The sequence below is a fragment of the Pseudophryne corroboree genome, chromosome 3, assembly GCF_028390025.1.
Source record: "Pseudophryne corroboree isolate aPseCor3 chromosome 3, aPseCor3.hap2, whole genome shotgun sequence".
In the NCBI taxonomy this organism is placed as follows: domain Eukaryota; kingdom Metazoa; phylum Chordata; class Amphibia; order Anura; family Myobatrachidae; genus Pseudophryne; species Pseudophryne corroboree.
The window spans coordinates 702,119,345-702,143,360 of record NC_086446.1 but is presented as its reverse complement, the minus strand read 5'-3'; the positions used below and the strand labels follow the sequence as shown (position 1 = coordinate 702,143,360).

General features: G+C 45.8%; 1 protein-coding gene across 6 annotated transcripts in view; it reads left to right on the top strand.

The window, feature by feature from the left end:
- The first annotated feature begins 701 nt into the window (after positions 1 to 701).
- The window catches only part of MYOF (myoferlin), a 255,570-nt gene continuing 232,255 nt past the window's right edge, over positions 702 to 24,016 (top strand). For 4 of the 6 annotated variants that reach the window (XM_063962070.1, XM_063962068.1, XM_063962067.1 and 1 more), the window contains exon 1: positions 703 to 997. In XM_063962070.1, the coding sequence (XP_063818140.1) occupies positions 910 to 997 (88 nt within the window). In that variant the 5' untranslated portion in view covers positions 703 to 909. Of the gene's footprint in view, positions 998 to 24,016 lie in introns of all 6 variants that reach the window. The other 2 variants (XM_063962066.1, XM_063962071.1) reach the window with 2 other exon arrangements.

Genomic DNA, 24,016 nt, shown 5'->3' with positions numbered 1-24,016 from the left:
GCCGGGAGCCCCAGCGCCGGCATACCGTACGACACCCCTGAGGGCATGGGTTTGATTCCCACCATGGCTCTAACTGTGTGGAGTTTGTATATTCTCCCCATACTTGCTTGGGTTTTATCCAGGTGCTCTGGTTTCCTCCCACAATCCGAAAAATATACTGGTAGGTTAATTGGATCCCAACAAAAAATGACCTCTGTGTGTGTACACGTGATAGGATATATAGATTGTAAGCTCCACTGGGGCAGGGACTGATGTAAATGGCCAAATATTCTCTCTGTAAAACGCTGCGGAATATGTGTGTGCTATATAAATAACTGGTAATAATAATGGTTGACTTGAGAATGGGTGACACAAAAAATTTGGTCGACATAAGTTTTTTGGATTTTTTTTTTCAACTTTATCCTACTTTACCATCTACCTGGACTACAATTGAGAGTAGTAACCGTACCCGAACCATGACAGTTACCATTTATATAACGTATAACAGAATGAAGCACAAAGAGTCATTAGTAACGGGATACGGTCGTTAGGTCGACACAGCTTAGGTCGACCCTTAGTAACATCACACTCTGATGCAGAACACAATGAAGCATTGGGCAGCCAGTGATACACACATCTAATATAAGAGTAAAGGGTGCATGTTGTGCTCAGCTAGAGGGCTGACAGGCCAGGACCTGCACACAGATCCTCTTACAGGTATTGTGCACAGCCTTTAAGTGAGTAATCAGCCCTCAAAAGATCCACCCAACTATTTTTTAAAGACACAATCCCATTGCTGCAGCGGCTTCCCAGTCCGGTCAGCAGCGCTGCTTGTGGCTGAGCTCTAATCAGGAAGCTCCCTGCAGCCGGTGCCAGGAGCAGCCGCAGCTCTTTCCCATATACAGGCAGTCTACCCAACGCTGTGCAACCATGCTGAAGGTCTTTGTGGAGGCAGCTTATAATGTCCCTAAAACCAAGCTTGGGAGGCCGGATCCTATAGTCACAATCACCTTCAGAGGTAAGGCACGGCTGGGATATACCTGTGGGATTCCTCTGACTTTTGTTTGGGAGACTTTATTTGTAGTTTTGCTTGTAGGAACTCACAGACAGCATTATATGGTGCTTTGCTTAAGTGCCTTGTAACGAGTTGTTTCCTCTCCGTTGCAACCCAAGGACAAAGCAGCCTGTGATTGCAACATTGTAACGTGTCTGATCAGGCATCAGCTAAATGCTTGGATGCAGTTGCTACTCTTGTGTGGTTCTCTCTCTGTTTTATCAATGCTACTATTCCTGGTGCAGTGTATCACAATGGTCGTCAGCTGTTGTGGAATTTCAAGACTCTGCATTCCCTGCCAGACTTATGCTGTGACTTGTAGTTCCACAAAAGTTAGTGAGACACAGTTTGCTGTAGCCTGGTCTAATGAATGTTTTGCTGGATAAAAGTTCCTGTATTTTGCCTTGTGTGCAGTGTAACCATTATAATGTATCTCATTCAAACAAGAAACTACTAAAGTAACTTCTGTGAAAATGATAATTAAAATAGTACTGAAACCAGTGTCATACCAATAATCTGCCAACAGGGAATGGGTGGGCATCTTTTGGGCCAAGGGGTACACACAAATGGACCCACAGTACAGCAGCACCCCTTATTTACAACAGCCTGGAAAAGCTTTATTACATATGATAAGCTGTGAGCCCCATCCGCCTCTAGGGTAATCCTGGCTATTACCTTTTACTAATGGTTGGTGGGTAATTGTGCTGTGTGGTGGATCATGTAGGCCAGTGGCCCTCGATGCTCCCCCAACGGGCCAGGTTTTAGGTATATCCATGGCTCAGCACAGATGCTTAAATCAAATTGACTGAAGTGCTAATTTAGTCACCTGTGGCCAAGCATGGATATACTTAAAACCTGGACCGTTGAGGACTGCGCTTGAGAGCCTCTGATGTAGGCCACTGAGATCAAATAAGCTTTACCTGCTATTAACACTATATAGTAATTATTACAGTACATCTACAATAGATGTGTTGTCATTCATCGCTAGTAGTCACCTGTGAAAACAATAGTGGCCCCAGGAATAATTGCCCTTCTGTCCCATTTGGCAGCATTTATGGAATCTGCCATATGACCATTCTCGGTCACCTTCTTCAATTCAATATTGTACCAGTGACCACACATTAAGCAGGCCTGATCCTGTGGAAAGTTAAAATTATGTTGATCAGAGGGTTTGGGGCCATGTTTTCACTGTTGCTCAAATAACCATTGTATAATGTGTCTATACATATACTGCACACAAATCATAGGTTGTTTGAGCATGTGTGTGTGCGTATACAGAATGTTGATGCTTCTTGTGTCCCATTTCGCCAGTGTTGTTAGGCGGTTCCTCATTCCATTGAGCTGCTTAGCCTTAATTATTGTTGTTAACCATAGTTTATACCCTGGGGTGAATTCTAGTTAAATCCACCCTTCAATACACTTTCCAGTACCATAATTCAAAATTGCTGATTAAACTATGTTTTATACAGTGACCATGATTACTAGGAATAGTGATGGCCCCCACTGTGATACCAGTCGTGCACAAGAGCCAAACATGTGGCACTTACATTTCTGTTAGATTCCATCCCATCTTTGTTGGTGGGTTATGTAGGAAAGCTGACCGATTTTATATGGTATGTTATGTAAACTATAATTATTTGTATTGTTTCTTTAAAAAATATATTTATTATCAATGTGTCCTGCCATTTATTTCACACCAAATAAATCACCAGTGTTCAGAAATATTTTCCACACTATCACTAGCAGGAATTACCAATAGGGGGTGCTCTTTGTATAATATTGTGTGGACTAGTCATTATCTTATTTCCTGGATCTGAATTATTTTCCTTAACTGGGTATCAACAATATGAAGGAGCTGTAACCTGTAACATGTACAGTACATATGTTAAATGCAGTTTATATATGTATTACACCCACCCCTGATGATGTTGATAATACTGTAAGTAATGCCATCAATGATGCTCAGATTGTTTGTTGCATTGGAATAGTAAGGAATTAACGCTGCTCCATAGAACATTCTCTAGGAAACTTCTTTCTTGTGTTGAAATATTGCACATCTGTGCCAGATCTTGTATCCTGCATAATTGCCTGTTGAGTCACTGATCTTTTTTTTTTTTTTTTTTTTTTTCCTAACATCACTCTGACTTTAAACAAACTTGTAATGGAAAAAACATGTCTGACACACTCAGCTGTGGTGAAGCTGTTTCACTTTGTCTTTAGTATTGTGCTTTGGCTATGAAGGGACATCTCTGCCCAGGCTCCAGCGAGGAAGTAGCGGTAAATATTTCTTGTGGTGTACGTAGCTGTGTGTAACTACACACATTACCTGATGTGTGTAGTTGTGCAGCTAACTTAAAGGGGCATATGTATTAACCCTGGAGAAGTGATAAATCAGTGATAAGTACAAGGTGATAACGCACCAGCCAATAAGCTCCTAACGGCAAATGTACATACTGGAGCTGATTGGCTGGTGCGTTATCACTTTGTGATAATCAGCTCCAGTATGTACATTTGCCGTTAGGAGCTTATTGGCTGGTGCGTTATCACCTTGTACTTATCACTGATTTATCACTTCTCGAGGGTTAATACATCTGGCCCATTTGCATAAATAACTTCACATACTAATATGTAACCGAAAACAAAAATTGTTATCCAGTGCAAAGCAGTCTGGACAGGGACGGGGGAGGTTTCTCTATGTTTGGATCGCCTTACAAAGCCAAGAAAACTGCTACAAAGGGATGTGGTATAGAAGATCTACAGTCAATAGGTCGACACCAAATGGTCAACGTGCAGGTTTTGTTTTTTAGGTCAAATCTTGTATGCTTGGTAATATGTGACCACCATCAGTAAGCACGCTCGCCACGCTTCAGGCAAGGTGGCTCGCTCCGCTGCACTCGCCACAGGTTACTATTCCCAATTGTAGCCTACGTGGATTGTAAATTGTGAAAAATGTTGGGAAAACATGTAAAAAAAAAAAAAAAGTGTCCACTATTATCGTGTCGACTTTTTTTTCCATCTGTCAACCTTTTGTACCTGTCAACCTGTTGACCATCCTAGACAGTGCGCACGATTCAATTCGATGACGGTTGCATAGCTGGTTATTCAATACAGCGCAGTGGTAAATTGGAGAATGCCCATTCTCCCGGACCAAACAGGGTGTTTTGTCAGGAGAACCAGCAATCTCTGACTTATGTGCTTGGCACAACGTTATTTCTCTGGCTGGGTCCACAGGATAACATTGGGATATTGTCGAGCGACAGCGAAAATGGCACCAACACGGTCACGAGCTTTCTGCTTTCTGGCCTCCCAGGATGCATTGGGGCCTCCACTATATAGTCCCGCCCACTGACTCAGTCAGATCAGTTTTTTGCTTGGTGCGGCAGGAGCCGCATGGTCACAGGGCTGCTGTGAAAGCAGCCTCAAGTTTCATTACTTTAAATTTTTATAGACTTACTGTTTTGGTTTTTGAGCGACTTCTCTTTACAGCATCTTAAACGCATATTAGAAAGAGTCGCTCCAACAACTCCCCACCGGGTCGCAACAACGCTTACCTTCGCGGTACAGTGCTGTCTCGACGGGAGTCTGTGTCGGATGTTCTAGCAGGTCCAGCAGACGTTACCAGGCTGTGGCCGGAGCATGGGGAGACGGTGAGTCTATGGGCTTCCTCTTACTAGAGGGGTCAGGACACGGCTACACTGATTTGGTGGAGACTGCAAACAGTGTGTTGATGCGCCGAACATCTCGAGTGTGACAGCGCTAAGCTCTGGGGATCATAGGCGCCAGGACTAGGTGAGGCCGCGATCCTGGGAGTTTAAGTCAACAGGGGGTTTCAGACGCTCTCCTGGCCGTCCCTCCTCCGAGTTCATGGCCAGTTCCCGCGTGTCTCTCGTTTCATGAGCTGAATGACCTAACTTCCGGCTCAGACGCTACCACGAGGGTACTCGGTCGCAGCTTAGACGCTGCGGTTGTGTACACTGGATATAAACCCGCCCAGACCGAGTCGCAGGCCTTTAGTGTCTGCATGCACGTGGAGTCGCTCAGCGTCCGTGTCTGTTATCCGTTACTAAGAGCGGCAGTGTACACCAGTAGTGTCTGAATCCATTCAGCGTCTTACAAGCGTCTTTGCTTGGATATGGAAGTGTGGCGAGTCTCCATGTATCCCGCTCCCTGGAGGCAGGGTATACAGTACTAAAAATTCCTTCTACTTCTTAGTGTGCACTGTTAATTTTTAGTACCTATTGCATATGAGACTTGTATATTACTGTGTTTTCTGCATGTTATGTTGAAAAAGAACCAGTTAAACAGAAGTACAATTTTCCTACTTATGTATAAGTTATTATGGAGGTTGTATTCTCATATGACAATATCTAATGCTTTAACATGTGACTGACTGCTAGTATGTGTGCTGACTTTTCTGTGTAATGTCAGTCCTGTTCTGACCCTCAAATCGGGTGCACTGTGGTCAGATTGATTTCACCTCTATATACTGATTATAGGGTGTGGTTCAGTCACAAAATTGTGTAGTCAATATCAGAAAAAATGTCTGTGAGCGGCAAAAGTGATGAGGAGAATTTGTCAAGCACTCCTACAGCCCTAACATGCTTATCTTGTAAGTCAGGGGTAATTGATATGATTCAATTGGTCACTTATGAGGGTTTGTGTGCAAACTGTTTCGCTTTTCAGCAAAGTAAAAAACAGGAGTTAGTTCAACCTCCAGTAGAGCCACCATGGAATATGTTCGCAAAGACTCTGTCTTCAATAGCGGACAGGTTAGCTCCAGTAGCACCCCCTCAAGGGTTAGGTTACACTATGAACCCATACATGCAGCTCCCTTCCTATGGTTTGGTTCCAGTAGCCTCTACAAGCAACCAAGGGGTAGGTAAGACTAAGACAGATACGTCTGTATGGCAGACTACACAAGAGGATACATCGGATGATGATGCGGAAACAATAGATTCAACTCCGTATGATGATCAGTCGCAGAGCTTTAGTTCAGATGATGTATCTGAACTCATTAATGCAGTAAAGGCTGTGCTTTCTCTGGAAGAACCAGCCAAGATAGTGTTAAAAGCAAAGGCACCTGTATTCAAACGAACAAAGTCAGTGAAAGCTGAATTTCCAGCGTCGGAGGAGTTGACGGAAATGATGGATGAGTCTTGGGCAGCGCCCGGTAAAAAGTATAAGATTCCTAGGAGATGGGATTCCTATTATCCATTTCCTGCTGGAGATTGTTCGAAGAGCGAAGTTCCTCCAAAAGTAGATGCACATGTTCTGCGACTCGTGCACAAATCTGCTTTGCCACTGTCATCTACCTCTTTGAATGATGTCACAGACAGGAGGGTAGAGAGCCTATTGAAAAATATTTTTTCTCTTGTGGGTGCAGTGGTAAGACCTGCTATGGCTTCGGCCTGGGTAGCAAAGGCAATGGGCGAATGGATAGAGGAACTAGAGAATGACATCCCCTCTCCTACTAGGGAGCAAGAGGATTGTCTTTGCCGTTTAAGACAATCTGCCCAGTATTTAGAAGAAGCAGCCATTGATGTAGGCACTGTTGCTTCTAAAGCTTCAGCCCTGGCAGTAGTCGCTCGCAGAGCACTCTGGCTACGGACCGGGAAGGCAGATGCGGAGTCCAAGAAGGAATTGGAAGCATTGCCTTTTGTGGGTAATATATTATTTGGAAAACCTTTATCGGATATCCTAGAGTCAGAGGCTGAATCGAAGAAGGTCAGATTTCCGGCTACCTACAACCCTAAGTCCAAGGGTTTAAAATTTCGCTGGCAAGGCAAAGCGAAAGGTAAAGAGGAGCCTAAACAACCCCAGTTTAAATCCAGGGGTAGGAAGCAGTGGGCAAGCAAAAAGCCAGCTTCCAAACCTGAACAGAAGCCCTCAGCCTGAAGAGACGGGCCTCCGCCTGGAGGATTCCAGGGTTGGGGGCCGACCTCTGCAATTTGCACACACATGGCAACAGTCAACAACAGATGCCTGGGTGCAGAAGGAAGTATCTCAGGGGTATGGGTTCCCATTCAGGAGGCAGCCTCCTCAAAGATTTTTTTGCACCAGCCCGTCTCGTATAGAGTCGAAGGCCAATGCCTTGCAAGAAGCAGTCCAAAAATTACTGCAGTCAGGTGTGATTGTCCCAGTACCTACATCACAAAAGGGACAGGGGTATTACTCCAATCTGTTTATATTCCAGAAACCAAATGGGTCATATCGACCAATTCTAAATCTGAAGATGTTGAACAATTACATATGGATCCCGAAGTTCCACATGGAGACGTTACGCTCCATAATGTTGGCTATGGAACCGGGAGACTATATGGTATCTCTGGATGTGCGGGATGCTTACCTACATGTGCCTATAGCACTATCACATCAGTGTTACCTCAGGTTTGCCATCCTCAAGGAACACTTCCAGTTCCAAGCTCTGCCCTTCGGGCTAGCTACAGCACCCAGGGTGTTTACCAAGATCATGGTGGTTATGGCAGCTTGTCTGCGCAAACAAGGGATAAGGATATTCCCATACCTAGACGACCTATTAATCTTAGCACAGTCGCAAGATTTACTGTTGAGCCATCTCCAACAGACGATAGTTTGTTTACAGAGACACGGGTGGCTCATAAATTGGGAGAAGTCGTCCCTGAATCCATCACAGCGGATGGTTCATTTGGGAGCCATATTGGATTCAGACCTACAGAGAGTTCTCTTACCAGAGAAGAAAATAGTCAAGGTGCAGGTCATGGCTCAGGAAGCGTTGCAAGCCCAGACAATGTCAGTCCATGCAGCCATGCGACTGTTGGGTCTGATGGTATCAACGTTCGACATGGTGGAATATGCGCAATTCCACTCCAGACCATTGCAGCATCTCATTTTGACAAAATGGAACGGAAATCGTCAAACAATAAAGAAGCAGATGATGATAAAGTTTCCAGTAAATGTAAAAAGGTCTCTAGCATGGTGGCTACAGACAGACCATTTAAACAAGGGGAGACCCTTTTGGATAAGAGTGGCAAGTCCTGACGACAGATGCCAGCCTGGAAGGCTGGGGGGCGGTACTCGGAAGCCTATGGTTCCAGGGAAAATGGACCGCAAGGGAAAGTCGCCTGCCGATAAATCTGTTAGAAATAAGAGCCATTTACTTGGCCCTAGTTCAGGCAAAGGACAATCTACAAGGAAGACCAGTCCAGATCCGCTCAGACAATGCGACGGCAGTAGCATACCTCAATCATAAAGGAGGAACTCACAGCAAGAGTCTGATGGAGGAAGTAACTTCCATTCTAAAATGGGCGGAACTCCATCTCCCGGCATTGTCAGCAGTATTTGTCCCGGGTGTACTGAATTGGGAAGCGGCAAGGGACCCAGGAGCCGTCCTGGTAGACGCACTGTCAGTGGAATGAAGGTTTCAGCTGGCATATCTGTTCCCTCCAATATCTCTGTTACCCAGAGTAGTGAGAAAGATAAAACAGGCAAAAGGAGCAATCATTCTAATAGCTCCAGCTTGGCCAAGAAGGCATTGGTACACAGATCTGTTGAGAATGTCCATGGAAGCACCGATACTGCTCCCTCAACGTCCAGATCTGTTAATGCAGGGTCCTTGTTGTCACAGTCATCTGGATCGGCCTGTCTTTGACGGCGTGGCTGTTGAAACCTCTATCTTAGAGGCTAAAGGATTTTCAAAGCAGGTAATCCAAACCATGCTTAGAGCAAGAAAGCCTTCTTCGGCCCGTGTATATCATAGAATATGGCAAGCCTATATTCATTGGTGTTCTGGAAAAAATTATAATCCGAGATCTTTTAAAGTAGCTAGAATTTTGGATTTCCTGCAGGCAGGATTGGATAAAGGGTTGAAGGTTGCTTCCTTGAGGGTGCAAGTCTCAGCGTTGACTGTATGGTTTCAGCAGAAGATTGCTGACCTACAGGATGTACGTACTTTTTTCCAAGGAGTAGTACATATTCAACCTCCATTTGTTCCTCCTGCAGCTCCCTGGGATTTGAATTTAGTTCTTAAATTTCTCCAGGGTCCTTTGTTTGAACCACTTGAGAGAGCAGATCTTAAGTGGTTAACTGTTAAAGTTCGTTTTTTACTGGCAATGGCGTCAGCCAGAAGAGTGTCAGATTTAGGAGCATTATCATGTAAGTCTCCTTTCCTAAGTTTTTTTTCCAGACAGAGCAGTTCTCAGAACAAGATCTAGTTATCTTCCAAAGGTGGTGTCAAAGTTTCACCTGAATGAAGAGATTGTAGTCCCAGCTTTTCAGGTATCGGGACTATCTGCAGGAGAAGAGTCACTGGACGTGGTCCGGTCTTTAAAAATCTACATAGATCGTACTAGTGCCATCAGGAAAACAGATTCCCTCTTCATCCTCTACGGATTCCATAGGAGAGGTTGGCCTGCTAGTAAACAGACGCTGGCGAGATGGCTCCGAATGGTAATATCTGAAGCCCCAATGCATCCTGGGAGGCCAGAAAGCTCGTGACCGTGTTGGTGCCATTTTCGCTGTCGCTCGACAATATCCCAATGTTATCCTGTGGATACCTGTGGACATAAGAGAAATCACGTTATCAACGGTAAGTTCTTACCATAACGTTCATTTCTGCCACACTAAGGGCAGAAATTGGCATCATGCCAACACTTTTGTCTGATTTCTACTCGCACTCCTCTGGGTAATACCATCATCGGGTGTCAAAGGGCGCTGTATTGAATAGCCCTGGGAGCTAATTCCTGGTGCTATTCAACGGTCATCGAATTGAATCGTGCCCACTGTCAGTGTCTACCTATTATCCCAATACCCTACAAAGAGGTGCATGTTATTACCTTGCATTTTCATGTGCTAAATCTGTCGCCTATTTGCAGAGTCAGAATAACAGGGCAACCGGGATGAATGCCCAGGGTCCCACATGCACTAGAGCCCATCCGTATATAGCTACATCACCAGTGTGTGGCATATGAGGATTGGGTTTTCTAAGTGGTATAATGTAAGCTAGGGGCACTACAGTGTGTTTAGTAAATTTGTTATACTTTTTAATAACCTTGCCAGCACATCTTATTGATAAATTTTCTTGTTGGGGCCCCCTACAATTTAGTTGCCCTGAGGACGCTACAAACCACAATCTGATCCTGCCAATTTGTAAGAAGAATCGATTAGCAGCAACTTGATGGTAGAGCCTATAGTAGCAGCAGGGCACCTGGAGTTGCATTGTTTTCCGTAGGGTATGCTTGTATACAGGACGGATGGGTCCTACATCAGAACTGCACCTGATCTCCGCCAGTTTTAATCTAGAGTCGGACAAGTCTACCCAAACACTGGTGTGACATGGTATGCACAGGAATAATGTAGAGGGAGTTGGTTGGGGGAGCAGATTCGTTAAGGACTGGCCACTCCTCCGTTGACAGCATGCGATTTCATGGGCCCCTGGTTGGCCCCAGTCTGACTCTGTGCCAGTTTAATTCTTATAATTCCCTTATATGTGATATAAATCCTCTTTTTAGAAATTTTTAGGAACTAATCCATTTGAAGAAAAAAAAGTTTTCTTGGACAACAAGGCTGAAGCATAGTTCACCACAAGTTGGCTGTAGCTGCTTATGCATTTTGCAGACTGAACTAAACTTGGATACTCGTGCTTAGGCAGAGTTGCCTCACTGCGACCGGTCTGCCACTATCCGTGTGCTTGCTTTCATAGCCGCCGTAATCGTGATCCGTGTGCACTAGTACCAGCCTTTCCAGAGTACTGCATGAAAACAGGTGTCCCACACTGTATGCACTACTCTGCATAGCAGCATATCGTGACCTACATGTGACTGTCATAGTCCTATTACCATCCACAAAATAAAAACCTACCACTTGCACACTGTCCTCCACATCAGCTCCAGTGTCTTGTACAGATATTATATTTTGACTTTTATTATTTTATGGTGCAAGGTTTCCAATCTAGCTTTGTCCCCCCACAACCATCTTTACACCAGGAAATGTTTCTCTGCGGATGGGCCTGTCCAGCCATGCACGGTGTCTCTTATCTTTCCATTTTGTTCTTGTTAGTCACAAAGTGCCATAAGTTCTCAGTTGTTCCAACGAGTTGCAGCATGATGCATGTACCTTGGATATACCATTCTTCCTGTAGGAGATAAATGATCTGTTTAAACAGAATAGCGGTGTTAAAAAAAAAAAAAAAAAAAAAAAAAAATACTCTGCTTCAGGCCGCCGACTCAATTCTTCCAGCTCAATTATATTTGGCACATGCAACTGTAAATATGTCGGCAACTCTAGCAATCTGATGACTGGGACTGGAGGTGGGAGTCAGCATCCACTTTGTGTATGTTCTACTCCACATGAATCGCTCATTTGTGGTCCCAAATGAAAAAGTCATTCAAATAATGAGGAGAGAGGGGTTTATAACCAATTTCCACTAAAAGTTGGATTTATACTTGATAGCAGGGCCGTAACTAGGTGTGTGCAGAGGGGGCACCGCGCATAGCGCTGCAGGCTAGAGGGCGCTGTTGGTGGCACTTGTCAATTATCTGTTTTAATTAATTACTTTCACTTGCAGCTTCCCCCCTTTTTGAAGCCCAGTATCTCCTGACCACCGCTGTCTCCTACCCTGACCCCTTCTGTCACTAATTCCTATACAACATTCATGAACTCAACTCGAGATTTATTTGCTATTCAGTCGCACTGTCCTTTATTACATTTCAAGATGCTGATATACCCGGGACTCAAGCCAATTGTCTGACTGCATTGCCACAGGCAATCTATTCATTGGGCTATCTGCCCTTGCATAGAAAGCTAGATAATTCTTAGCTAGAGAATTCTAACTATTTTAAACTTACCTTGTACTTTGTGGGAAGGGGCATCATAGCATGGGCTTCTGTGGCATCAATCTTGCCATGCCCCTTCCCCACAAGGCGTGCACCTTATGTCCCTATTGGAAAAATAGGAGAGGGAAGGGGCCGCCAATTCTCTCTGGCACAGTGTCGCCAAAAAGTCTAGTTACAGCTCTGCTTGATGGTGTTCCTTTAGATCAGTGATTTTCAACTTTGTTTTTTTTTTTTTTTTACTTGCGGCACACTGAACAATATTTTAAAATTGCCAAGGCACACCATCAGATCCCCACAGAAAAAAACAAAACAAAAAAACACACATTGGCCCTCATAGTAAAAAAAAATCCACACATACATTGGCCTACACAGAAAAAACAATCGCGTTGCTCCCCACATAAATCCTATTGTTCCTCACAGGAGAAATAAAATAACAACAAATATTAGCCCCTACCGGTCAGCTGACCTCCTCCCTGTCCCTCAGTGGCGGGGGTTGTTCATAGTGGAGTGCTGCGAATACTGAGCAGTGGGCGGTCGGGCAGGTGTGGATGTGGGTCGGCAAGGAAAGCTGTGTATGCAGGCGAGCTGGCTGGGTGGTGATACGCGGTGGCCGTGACCTATGATATCACACCGCCGCGTCTTCAAGGCATACGTCATGGCCGGAGCGCGACTGATCCTCTAAGAAGAGCCCGGGCCAACAGTTCACTCTGAAGGTGCAAGAAGCTGCTCTGTCTCCGCGGCACACCTTGCAACTGGTCGCGGCACACTAGTTGAAAAAGCCCGCTTTAGATGCATGTTTTAGGTATGCTGACTGATACCCCTTTTCCACTACTGAGCACGGGTCGCAGCCAGGAGCCTGACACGGGTGCTACCCGGCTGCGGCCCATGCTCTGCCCCCTTTCCTACTGCGCTCACCAACCCGGCATGTTGCCGGGTTGGTAACACTGCTAGTGATGCGGCAGAGGCGGCGCTGGAGAGATCGCATGATCTCCCAGCGCCGCCCTTCCATACAGTGTAAACGGGAGCCACACGGCTTCCGTTTACACTACAACCCTACCTGGATCTTTCCCGTGTCCTACCCAGGTATTTACCCGAGTAGGATTCATGGGTCACTTGATCCGGGTTTTTGCCAGGGAGGACCCTTTTCCATTAGCAAAAAACACTGGTAAATGCGTGCCCCCGTGCATTTACCCGTGTTTTTTCAGCTAGTTGAAAAGGGGTGTTAGTTTGTTGTACTCGGGAAGGAATCTTCGATTACACATTGGTTGATCACACAAGCCTATGTGAAAACAGCCATGCACCATAACTGCAGCTATTAACATTTTTTGTAAATCTAACTGCGGGGTAGATTTACTAAAGCTTCTAAAACAGACAAATGGTGACGCAACCAATTAGATTCTGTCTATCATTTTGCCATAGAGAAATATTACTATTCGCAACATCACAACTGGCATGTTTTAGAAGCTTTTAGTAAATCTATCCCTGCGTCTGTATGACTGGCCCTTGTGTTATCACACACGAACAGTAACATCACTGCTGCATGGGTTTGGTATGTTTTGTCGACATTCATTATTGCAACATTGACCATATTGACAGTCGGCATGTAGATACTGATGAAATGTCGACATACTTAAAATGTCAACCAAACATTGGGTTTTGATGGTGCGCTGATCACTTACCTTGCTTCAGCTAAGTGTTGTCAGGTGATGCGGCGTTCCGGTGTGCTAACCAATTAAAAAATGTATACATCATAACTGTCAATGTTCTATTGTCGACAGGATGAATGTCTACATGGGAGACTGCATCCCCTGATGCACATATTCCATCTCCATTCACACGTAGCAGGTGGTCATTTTGCCAATACATCTAGAGCTGATATCCCGGTATCACTTGGACATAACAGTTCAGTAAATCCTTGCAGAATGTCCTTAGAGCAATATCTGAGTATTACTAAGATTGGTGGTCTCGGCAGGGTTGCCCAGGATAGATGTCACCCACCCTCCTGCTGAATTATATGGGCGGTGATGCGCATCTCTACACATGCCCTTTTAAAATAAAGTATAATATGAACTTCAGCAGTATGTATATAGGAGTGTGTATGTATATTATATTCCTGATTCATTGTATGTATTTTTAGACTGTACATACAGTAGTTGTGTGAATGCTTCATCCAAGTTATACAGCTTCCGTGTGACTACAGCAACAATATTCTTTGGTAACCGCAATGCACTACCCTGAGGTGTTTTGGCATCTGAACGATCTTCATTCCATTCCCAGAGTTTTATTTCATTCTGTCTGTAGGGGAAATGTAGTGTAAAGTCACAGTGGAGAATTTGGCATCCATTCATCATTTTAATGGCAGAGACATAGGGGGACATGTACTAAGCAGTGATAAAAGTGGTTGCCATGGGAAACTTCAGCTGCTCTGTATAGTATGCTAATTACGTTTTATAGTATGCAAATTATAAATGTTACGTCAGTGCTGATTGGTTGCCATGGGCAACTTCTCCACTGGCTCACTTCTCCGTTTTTATCACTGCTTAGCACATGTCCCCCATAGACACCTGTTGTGCACCTGAATTTACTCATGCTGGGGTCATTGTATTGCTGTGCGTATAAAGAAGATGTTGATGACTGGCACCAGGTTTCTTTGGGGAACACCAGTAGTGGCTCTTGCCACGGGCAAGCAGGCTTCTTGCCCGGGGCGCTGCTACCCTGAGGGCGCCGCAGTGGCAAGAGCCACTGCTAATTACCTGGAGAAGGGGGGGAGGTGCCACAGGAAACTTTCGCCCTGGGCGCCACAAGGTCTAGAACCGGCCCTGGGGAACGCGTATCGAAAACAGAGATTTGCAGCCAGGAAGAGCATTAGCCTTCCAACAGGACCCTGAGAAGTTTATGGAGAGAAGTTGGTGGTTCCTGTGCTGTCTTCTGTGTTTTATATTCCTTCTGAGTTCTGATATGTTCTACCAGTAATGTGCTCAAATAGACAGAAAATATGTGAGTACAATTATAGTGTGTAATACACTGTGTATGAACTCTTGCAAATTCAATCTAACAATTTCAAGAAGTGGTAGGTGTTGGAAGGACTCTCATCTTTGTACTACAATGGTTGCGTGAGCAATGTAGATGTCTCCTGAAACTGTTTGTAGGTTTTCTTTATCTTGCAGCATTACTCCCAACTGTCCCAAATCCAGCGGGACATTCCCGCTATTCGGTGACTGTCCCTCCCGCCGGCAACAGTGTTCCGAAGGGGCGGGGGGAGGCTTTGATCACCCTCTGCTCTGTAAAGCAGCGAGTGATCTCCAAATAGATGCCATGCGCACAGCATCTATTCAGTGCTGGAAGATGAGCAAGGGGCTGCCCAGCAACTACGGGAGCGCTGGGCACGCCCCCAAAATGCTGCACCACTAGTCAGTGCCGCAATGCCCTGCCCACTCGGGTGAGGCCACACCCACTTTACCTAAGGTAATGCTCGACTCCCAATAGCTGAAAGTTGGGAGGTATGTCCGAGGAAAGAGGCCCTATGCTGACACTTTACTTATAATTCAGACCTGATCGTAGCAGCAAATTTGTTAGCAGTTGGGCAAAGCCATGTGCACTGCAGGGGAGGCAGATAGAACATGTGCAGAGAGAGTTAGATTTGGGTGGGGTGTGTTAAAACTGAAATCTAAATTGCAGTGTAAAAATAAAGCAGCCAGTATTTACCCTGCATAGAAACAATATAACCCACCCAAATCTAACTCTCTCTGCACATGTTCTATCTGCCTCCCCTGCAGTGCGCATGGTTTTGCCCAACTGCTAACAAATTTGCTACTACGATAAGGTCTGAATTAGGCCCACGGTGCTGATCAATGTATCCAATGGTACTGTGTTGTAGAACTTATGTAGTGTGCTCACTCTTCACCCAGGGGGAGGGTTAGGCTATGATGTGTGTGTGTGTGGGGGGGGGGGGGGAGGGGGGTTAGGAGCAGGCTGCAGAAAAAAAGGGTATGGGGAGCATTGGGGGAAGGTAGGTATACTTACCTTGCCCCTGCCAGGATTCTTGCGATAGGGATTCCGCTGTTGGCATCCTGACCGCCTGCATTTTTTATTCCAACACCATAGTCCCCTTGATGCCAGACTTGCAACTTGATGATGCTTTTCTTTGACCTAATGCAAACCATGAGTTGTTGAGAGAGTGTGATAATGAGACAAGAATAAGGAGGTAGTATTATATACAGTTTGCTTGCCGCCTTCCAATGTCAATCTCTGCAGGACACACAGCCTGACACTGGGGCGTCTCTTTGCCTATGTAGCCAGAATGGTATGGTGATGCATGAAATGTAATGCATATAGAGGAATATGCATATGTACTTTTAGTTTGGAATCTAAAAATCTAGGGTGCACATACATTTTAATGGCTGATAGATCCTACAGGGGGACATTCAAGCAGTCAGGATACCAATGCCAGAATCCCGACACCCGGTGAAATACCTGTGGTCGCAATTCCAACCTACAAAATGTTCCAATACTTGCTGCGGTGCGCTCCCTGAAATATTTTGACAATCTCGACGGTGGGTATGGACAATGTTTTTGATACTAATCGATGGTTCTCACTTCTCATGCAATATTTCACTTCGCAGTCAACAGATTTTTCTCTTGATTCACTGCTGAATGTACCTAAATCCTCCACGAAAATAAGGGAAATGTGTGTATAGTGAAGTACTGTTTATTTTTACGTCACATTCAACATTTAAAAACCATTATAAAACATAGAATATAAAATCCACCATTGATTGGTGGGCCAGCGTACCGGACAAGATGGGCTGTCAATGTTGCCCACCCAGAGAGCGTTTTGAATGTCACCTCCCACGGATTTGCAGAGACAATACACTTCCTGGGTAACGACCTTCGATCCCTCTAAAGGTCACTGGAGGTCCATCCAATCAGTCACAGACATGTTTCTGCTCTAAATAGAGCCTTTATCAAGGTGTATAAAGCCTGGGATTCCCACTCGGGTGGTGGTCCACATCGCCACTGGAAGAGGTATATAACACTGTGGTGACCGAAGGTCGCCACTGGGCCCGAAGCATGGTGAGCACAGCGAGCCCACGAGTAGACATGCTGTGCTCGCCGCCGGTATTCTGGCCATCTGGATCCCAGCGTTGGTCTCCTGACTGCCGGGATCCTGATATCTGGGATATCATACCGAATCCATCCTACATGCATAATAGGGACACTGGGGGTCATTCTGACCCGATCGCACGCTGTGCTTCGCAGCCGTGCCATCGGGTCGGAACTGCGCATGTGCGGTGGCCGCATTGCGCGGAGACGGCCGACACCAGGCAGCGTAGCCGTGAGCGAGGAAAGCGGTCGCAGCGGTGCCCGCAAGAAGATTGACGGGAGGAATGCGGATTCGGTTGGCAACTCAGTTTTCGGGGAGTGGTGAGGCGTTTGGAGGGCGGATGTCTGATGTCAATTCTGGGACCTGCATCACTGGATCGATCGCACAGGGTAAGTAACTCTTACCCAGGTCGTCTTTTACAGGAAACTTTTTTAGCATAGCAGGGCTGCACAAGCGTTTGCAGCCCTGCTATGCAGAAATACACTCCCCCATAGGCGGCGTGTAGTTGATAGTACGGGCAACAAACAGTTACTACGTGCGATCAACTCGGAATGACCCCCATTATGTTTTGACTGGAGGATTTTTTGTGGAAAAGGAACTACAGAAAGTTATAAACCAGACATTGAAGTGCTACATTGAGGGGTGCATTGGTGGAAAGTTAGCCTGGAAGAGATGATTGTTTAACTATATCCTAAATTTTTTTTTTATTTGCTTTCTTTGTGTGATATTTGTTATATGCTCTTATTCCTCTTTTGCACCATGGACTTGTGATGCCTTTTATAAATAAATCACAATGTAAGAGTAATTTTGTTCCATTAAAAGTAAAACCCTTGTCACATCTAAGATGTAGAAGCTCAAGAAGGCCTTCTGGATTTTTTTTTTTTTTAGGGGTTGATTTAATTAGTGAGAGAAAAGAGGGGGGGGGGGGGGGAGAAAGTATGTGTATCCCACAATCTCATTATCCATTGATGGCACTACTGTCTCCTCTAGCCCCCACGTTCGCTGTTTTGGAGTAGTCCTTGGCTCCTCCCTCTCCTTCGCACCTCACAAACCTGACGTTTTTCATCTCAAAAATATTTCCAAGATCAAACCCTTTCTCACCCAGGATGCTACTAATACCCTCATCCACACACTGGTCATCTTCATATTGGACTACTATAATCCCCTCCTACCTGGCTACTACCTCTCGCCACTCCAGTCTATCCTCACTGCTGCTGTCCAGCTCGGGATGAAGTTAAGTTCCCGACAGTCGGGATCCCAGCGGTCGATATCCCGACTGCCGCCCAGTATTTCCACTAGGGTGCTGATCCACGGGTGGTCTTCAGTATGCCGACTGTCGGGATCCTGGCGCACAGTATACCGGCGCCGGAATCCCGACAGCCGGTATACCGACACTTTTTCTCCCTCGTGGGGGTCCATGACCCCCTGGAGGGAGAATAAAATTGCGTGGTGCGTGTAACGCGTGGCGAGCGCAGCAAGCCTGCAAGGGGCTCATTTGCGCTCGCCGTGCTGTCGGTATGCCGGCGGTCGGGCTTCTGGCGCCGGTATGCTGGTCGCCATGAGCCCGGCGGCCGGCATACCATACTACACCCGTGATCCACACCATCACCTGAGGGGGAATAGAATAGTGTGGCGAGAAAAGCTAGCCACCAAGCCTGCGAGGGAACACACTGCTTTCGAAGTCGGGATTTTGACTGTGTATTTTGACCGCTGGTATCCCGACTGTTGGGGAAATCATACTGAATTCCCCCCCCGGCTCATCTTCCTCTCCAAACTTACTACGTCCACCTCTCCACTCTTACAAGCCCTACACTGGCTGCCCTTCCCCCTACAGAATCCAATTCAAGCTTCTTACTCGCTCTCCAGAGGTGGAACTACCGCCAGTGGAACCAGTGCGTTGCACTGGGGCCCGCCTCTGTCCAGGGGCCCAAAGCATGTAATGAGTCAAACTGACTCATTACATGCCGCTGTGTGCTGCGGGCAACCGCTGGCTGCAGCACACAGCCGCCCGGACCGAGAGGAGGAGGGAGCCGCAGCAGCGCTTTGTTACTGGTGGAGGCACTGCTGCTGCTGTCCCTCTGCTTCACTATAGGCTGTCATCAGTCGCTGTGAATTTCTTTTCTTTCTCCTTTTCTTTCTTTTCTTTCTCCTTTTCTTTCTTTTCTTTCTCCTTTTCTTTCTTTTCTTTCTTCTTTTCTTTCTCCTTTTCTTTCTCCTTTTCTTTCTTCTTTTCTTTCTTTTCTTTCTCCTTTTTCTTTCTCCTTTTTCTTTCTCCTTTTTCTTTCTCCGTTATGTGTAAAAGGGTCTCTACCTGGTGTAGTGGTGCTATTGTGCGGCATAATTTGAATAATGGAGACTACTGTGCACAGTTTTATGAATTGGTATTATTTTGTGGCCACACCCCTATGTATTTTTGCACGCGCCTACGGTGCGCACTGCCCCTGTTTTGCATGCAGGGGTGGGGCTCCGATGCCGTTTCTTGCACACAGTGCTAACATGTCTAGTTACGGCACTGTTGCTAGGTATCCATTTCTCTGGCCCTGAGCAGGCCCCCCTCACCAGATCCTCTCCAGGGGCGAGGGAGTGGACTTTGGGGGGGGGGGCAAAGCATTTTGACGCACCTGGGCCCACCACTCGCTAGTTCTGCCACTGTCGCTCTCGCATAGCCCTCTCCCATTTTATATATCAATGTGACCATATCTCCCTTTTACACTCCCACCCGCCCTCTTTGCTCCACAAATGGATGCCTCCTCTCCTGCCAACTTTTATTACTTGAGCCCATTCCTTCCTCCAAGATTTTGGCCATGGTGCTCCCTACCTCTAGAATTCTCTACCTCTCTTTATCAGATTCTCCTCCTCCTTAAAATTTCAAGCAGGCTCTCAAGACCCAATTCTTCACCGAATCCAGCCAACTCTCATCCGAACTAGAGATGAGCGAGTCTGGTTCTTGAAGAACCAGACCCGTCTCTGAACATACCAATCTGAGGCTGGATCTAAGTTCGACTCTCTTGGTTTCCCGACTGGCTCTGATCCCAAAGTGAGGCTAAACGTCATCTTCCCACTGTCTGATTCTCATGGGTTTTGGATTGCATATAAAGGTCCCAGTGATCAGTGCTGTTTCACTCCGGTGGTGGCGCTTGTGCTGTGTTTTCGTCCAGCGGCTGTCCATCCACATGCTTGTGCTGTGTCGATTCAGGGGCTGTTCTGTATCCGTCCAAGGGGTGCTGTTGTCTATGTACATTCTTGGGCTATGCTCTAAATGCGCTGTTAGTCATTTAAAGTTTAAAAGAAAGGATAGTTATTTTTGTGATGTACCCCGATATAATATTCATACAACTACTGTGACGCTGCAGGCCGTACCCCAGTGTAATAATTATGGTTGATGATTATTTTAGTGATAGCATGCAAATAGACATGTTAGGCGTTTCAATACTGGTTGGGATAAAAAGGCAAATTAGAGGCCCTTGCACAAACTGGCTTTGCTTTACTTAAGTTGCCCACCCACCAATGTGTACTCGGAAAGTGATAAGTTCGTTTAACTTTCGTGGAAAAAGCAGTACCTTTATTATACAAGGGTTCGGGCCGTTGAATATAAACCGTAACCCCTGTACTGTGTACGCACTTTGCGTACACACGCCGACTCGATGTGAGCACAATGCAGCTAAACGTGTGGCTGAAATACACTTTAAACCCTTAACAGGAATGGAATGCGACATTTTATATATGTTATGTCGTGGTCCAACACAGCAACAAATATTTATTAAAAGGGGTAAACAGAGAAATACAACATCACAGAGGAGAAGCTACAACCAATAGTACATACGTTTGTTCGCCTGCGCCACCCGGATCCGGTCCTCAGTCAGTCTAGCAAGATGACCTTCAGAGAATTAGACTGGGACTGGCCAGGAGGCCTTGCTTTTATACAATTGTCCAAAACACAGTACAAAGGAAACTGTAAGGTCTTCATCCATAGGTCATGGGGCAGGTCATTTACAGTACATGAGGGGAGGCCCGGCGCTACCCGCTCAGCGAAGGGATGCAGTGCAGGGAGGCGCTGGGACGGAGAGGCGCTCCCCATGCTCTGCATCCCTTCCCTGCTGCGCCGTCCTGGCCCCCCTGCTGCTGCGTCTGTCACTGTATGACTGTGACAGTCACTGGCAGCGGCGCCTGCAGCGTGAAAAGCCTCCTCCCTCCCCTCCCCTCCCCTCACCTGTGTGACAGCGGCTGTGTACGGGACGGAAGGGGGCGGAGCTAAACGGTCCGGAAGGGGGTGGAGCTAAACGATCCAGAAGGGGGCGGAGCTACACTGACCAGGCTGCTGTACCAAGGGAGACTGGCTTAAGTAAGTAGAGGGTGAGAGAGAAGTGTGTTTGTATATATGGTGGGTGTGTGTGTATATTGTGTGTGTATACGGTGTGAGTGTGTATATGGTGGGTGTGTATGTGTGTGTGTGTGTGTGTGTGTGGTATGTCTGTGTACGCGCACTTTATGGATGGTAGTACTGGGGGTATTACGTATAATGACGATACTACTACTAGGGGGGAATTACGTATAAGGACGCTTCTACTACTGGGGGTGCACTACGTATAAGGACGCTACTACTACAGGGGGGGAATTACGTATAAGGACGCTACTACTACTGGGGGTGCACTACGTATAAGGACGCTACTACTACAGGGGGGGCATTACGCGTAATGACGCTACTACTACTGGGGGGGGCATTACGTATAAGGACGATACTACTACTAGGTGGGAATTACGTATAAGGACGCTTCTACTACTGGGGGTGCACTACGTATAAGGACGCTACTACTACTTGGGGGGCATTACGTATAAGGACGCATCTACTACTGGGGGTGCACTACATATAAGGATGCTACTACTACTGGGGGGCATTATGTATAAGGATGCTACTACTACTGGGGGGCATTTACATATGACGCTACTACTACGGGTGGGGCATTATGTATAAGAGGAATAAGATTGTGCTACATTGTGGCGTAATTTTAAATGGGGGTACTATTGTGTGGCCATGCCCCTTACTTGTGAGCCCACACCCCTTTTCCCGGCGCGAATATGGGAGGGCGCAAATTTATAGTTTGCAGGGGGGCGCCGAACACCCTAGCACCGGCCCTGCATGAGGGGTCATAGGTTGGTTTGAGTAGTTGGGCGATGGTTAGTCCAGGTGTACTTTCAGATGTTTTCCACTGGGTTCCCGCCGAATATCACGAGTACAGTAATTACAGTATGATATGAATATTGTATTCCTGCGCGTATCTATGCGCAGGAACATGCTATAATCTGCAAACTATCGGAGTGTAGCCCTTGAAATACTGTACATCTGAATACCAAACACCATGTCCTAACCTAATTCTGTCCCCTCACATCCTGTAAAGCTGGATATCTCTATTGTTCTATTTCCTAAGTAAATTTAACTTGCTGGTGTGGTGTGTAGACTATGTGTAAATTATGCACTATGTGGATATAATATCAGATATGTCTTTGTGGCTTTTCTATGCGAATGCTACCGTAATTACTCATACCACGCGCTAATACAACAGGATCTCGTGAGCCAATGTATGCAGCGTGTGGGTATACGCCCGCCAGAACAAGTACACGCACGGAGGCCACTCTGTGTGGTGTTTGCACGTGTTGCATGCGAGTATAATATTTTTGACTTCGACAAAAGTTTTCAGCGCAGCAGGGAACCTTGTCAGCAATCCGCTTAGGAGGTTATTACCCCCAAAATGTGGAAAAAATAATGGTTCATCAAAATTACTTAAAGTCCACGAGGAAGATGTTTACAGGCAATTATGTAAAAAAGAAAAAGGCACCTGTATTGTTGGTGGATTACAGAGGACGAATTAATATTGTGTGAAGAAGATTATGTACACACTGATGCGGTGAGGAATCTGACAGTGATGATGACTACATCTTGCCTATGTAGAGCCAGTTTGTGCACATACCGTTGCCAGCTTGTTTTGTGTTGGCCCAAACAGGCCAGTCCTTTTAGCTACAAGTGGCAGTCCCTGTCGCTGAAGTGACTGGTTTGTTAATTGTGATGGGCCTATTTTTACCTGGGCCATAGAGCTACAGCTCCATTCCTCAGGTAAAAATAGGCCCATCACCATGACGGCATAATGATGATTAACTGGCCAGCTGGTCACGTGGTTGCCATAAATAATGATTCAAATTTATATTTTTAATTTCCTAACAAAGTAATGCTGTTTTTCTACTTTAATGTATTTTGGGAGACATTGGGGCTTATAGTGTAGGGGAGTGTACACGCCCATATGTCACTGGCCACACCCACACAACATTAGTCACACCTCCTCCACACCTCACAATACCCCCTTGATCACTTTCAGCCCCAGGCCCATGTGGACCTTAATCGGCACTGGTTACGGTTAACAACCAAATAGCCAACACCTGTTCTTTTGGCCACAGCTTGTATACTTCAGGTTCTGTGACCACCATCTGTAAAAAACGTAAAACCCTTGCGCCACTCTCCACAGGTTACTATTCTCAATCTTAGTCCACGTGGATAGTAAATCAAGCAAATGCTGGGTAAACATTTGAAAACCCAAAAAAAAACACGTGTTGATTGTCACATCGACCTTCATAGTCAACCTAATGCATGTTGACCTATTGACTGTCTAACTGGACAGTGTAGATCTACTATCCAGATACCCTCCTAATAACCAGACATAGTTTTGTGTTGTCTGTCTATATTGGCAGCTTACTAGCTGGACATTTCTTCTTCATTATATTTTATCTTTATTATTATCACTAGTTGCTACTGCTGCTGCTACTACTGTGCTCCGCATTGTTCCCTGAAGCCGCTTACTTCTAACACTGTTCGCTTAGATTTCATAAGTTTGGGTGTTGTCTCAGTTAATAACCTGTTCTGTGCCCTATGGACATGCAGAGTTGACTCCAATATGTACTCCTTTAGACTACAATAATCTCTGTATGTTAATTTTTATGTGCATAACACGAGCCTATTAGAAGTCTACACTCTTCTCTACAGACTTACTGATCTCTTAACTAAAGATAAGGGGCAAAAAAGGT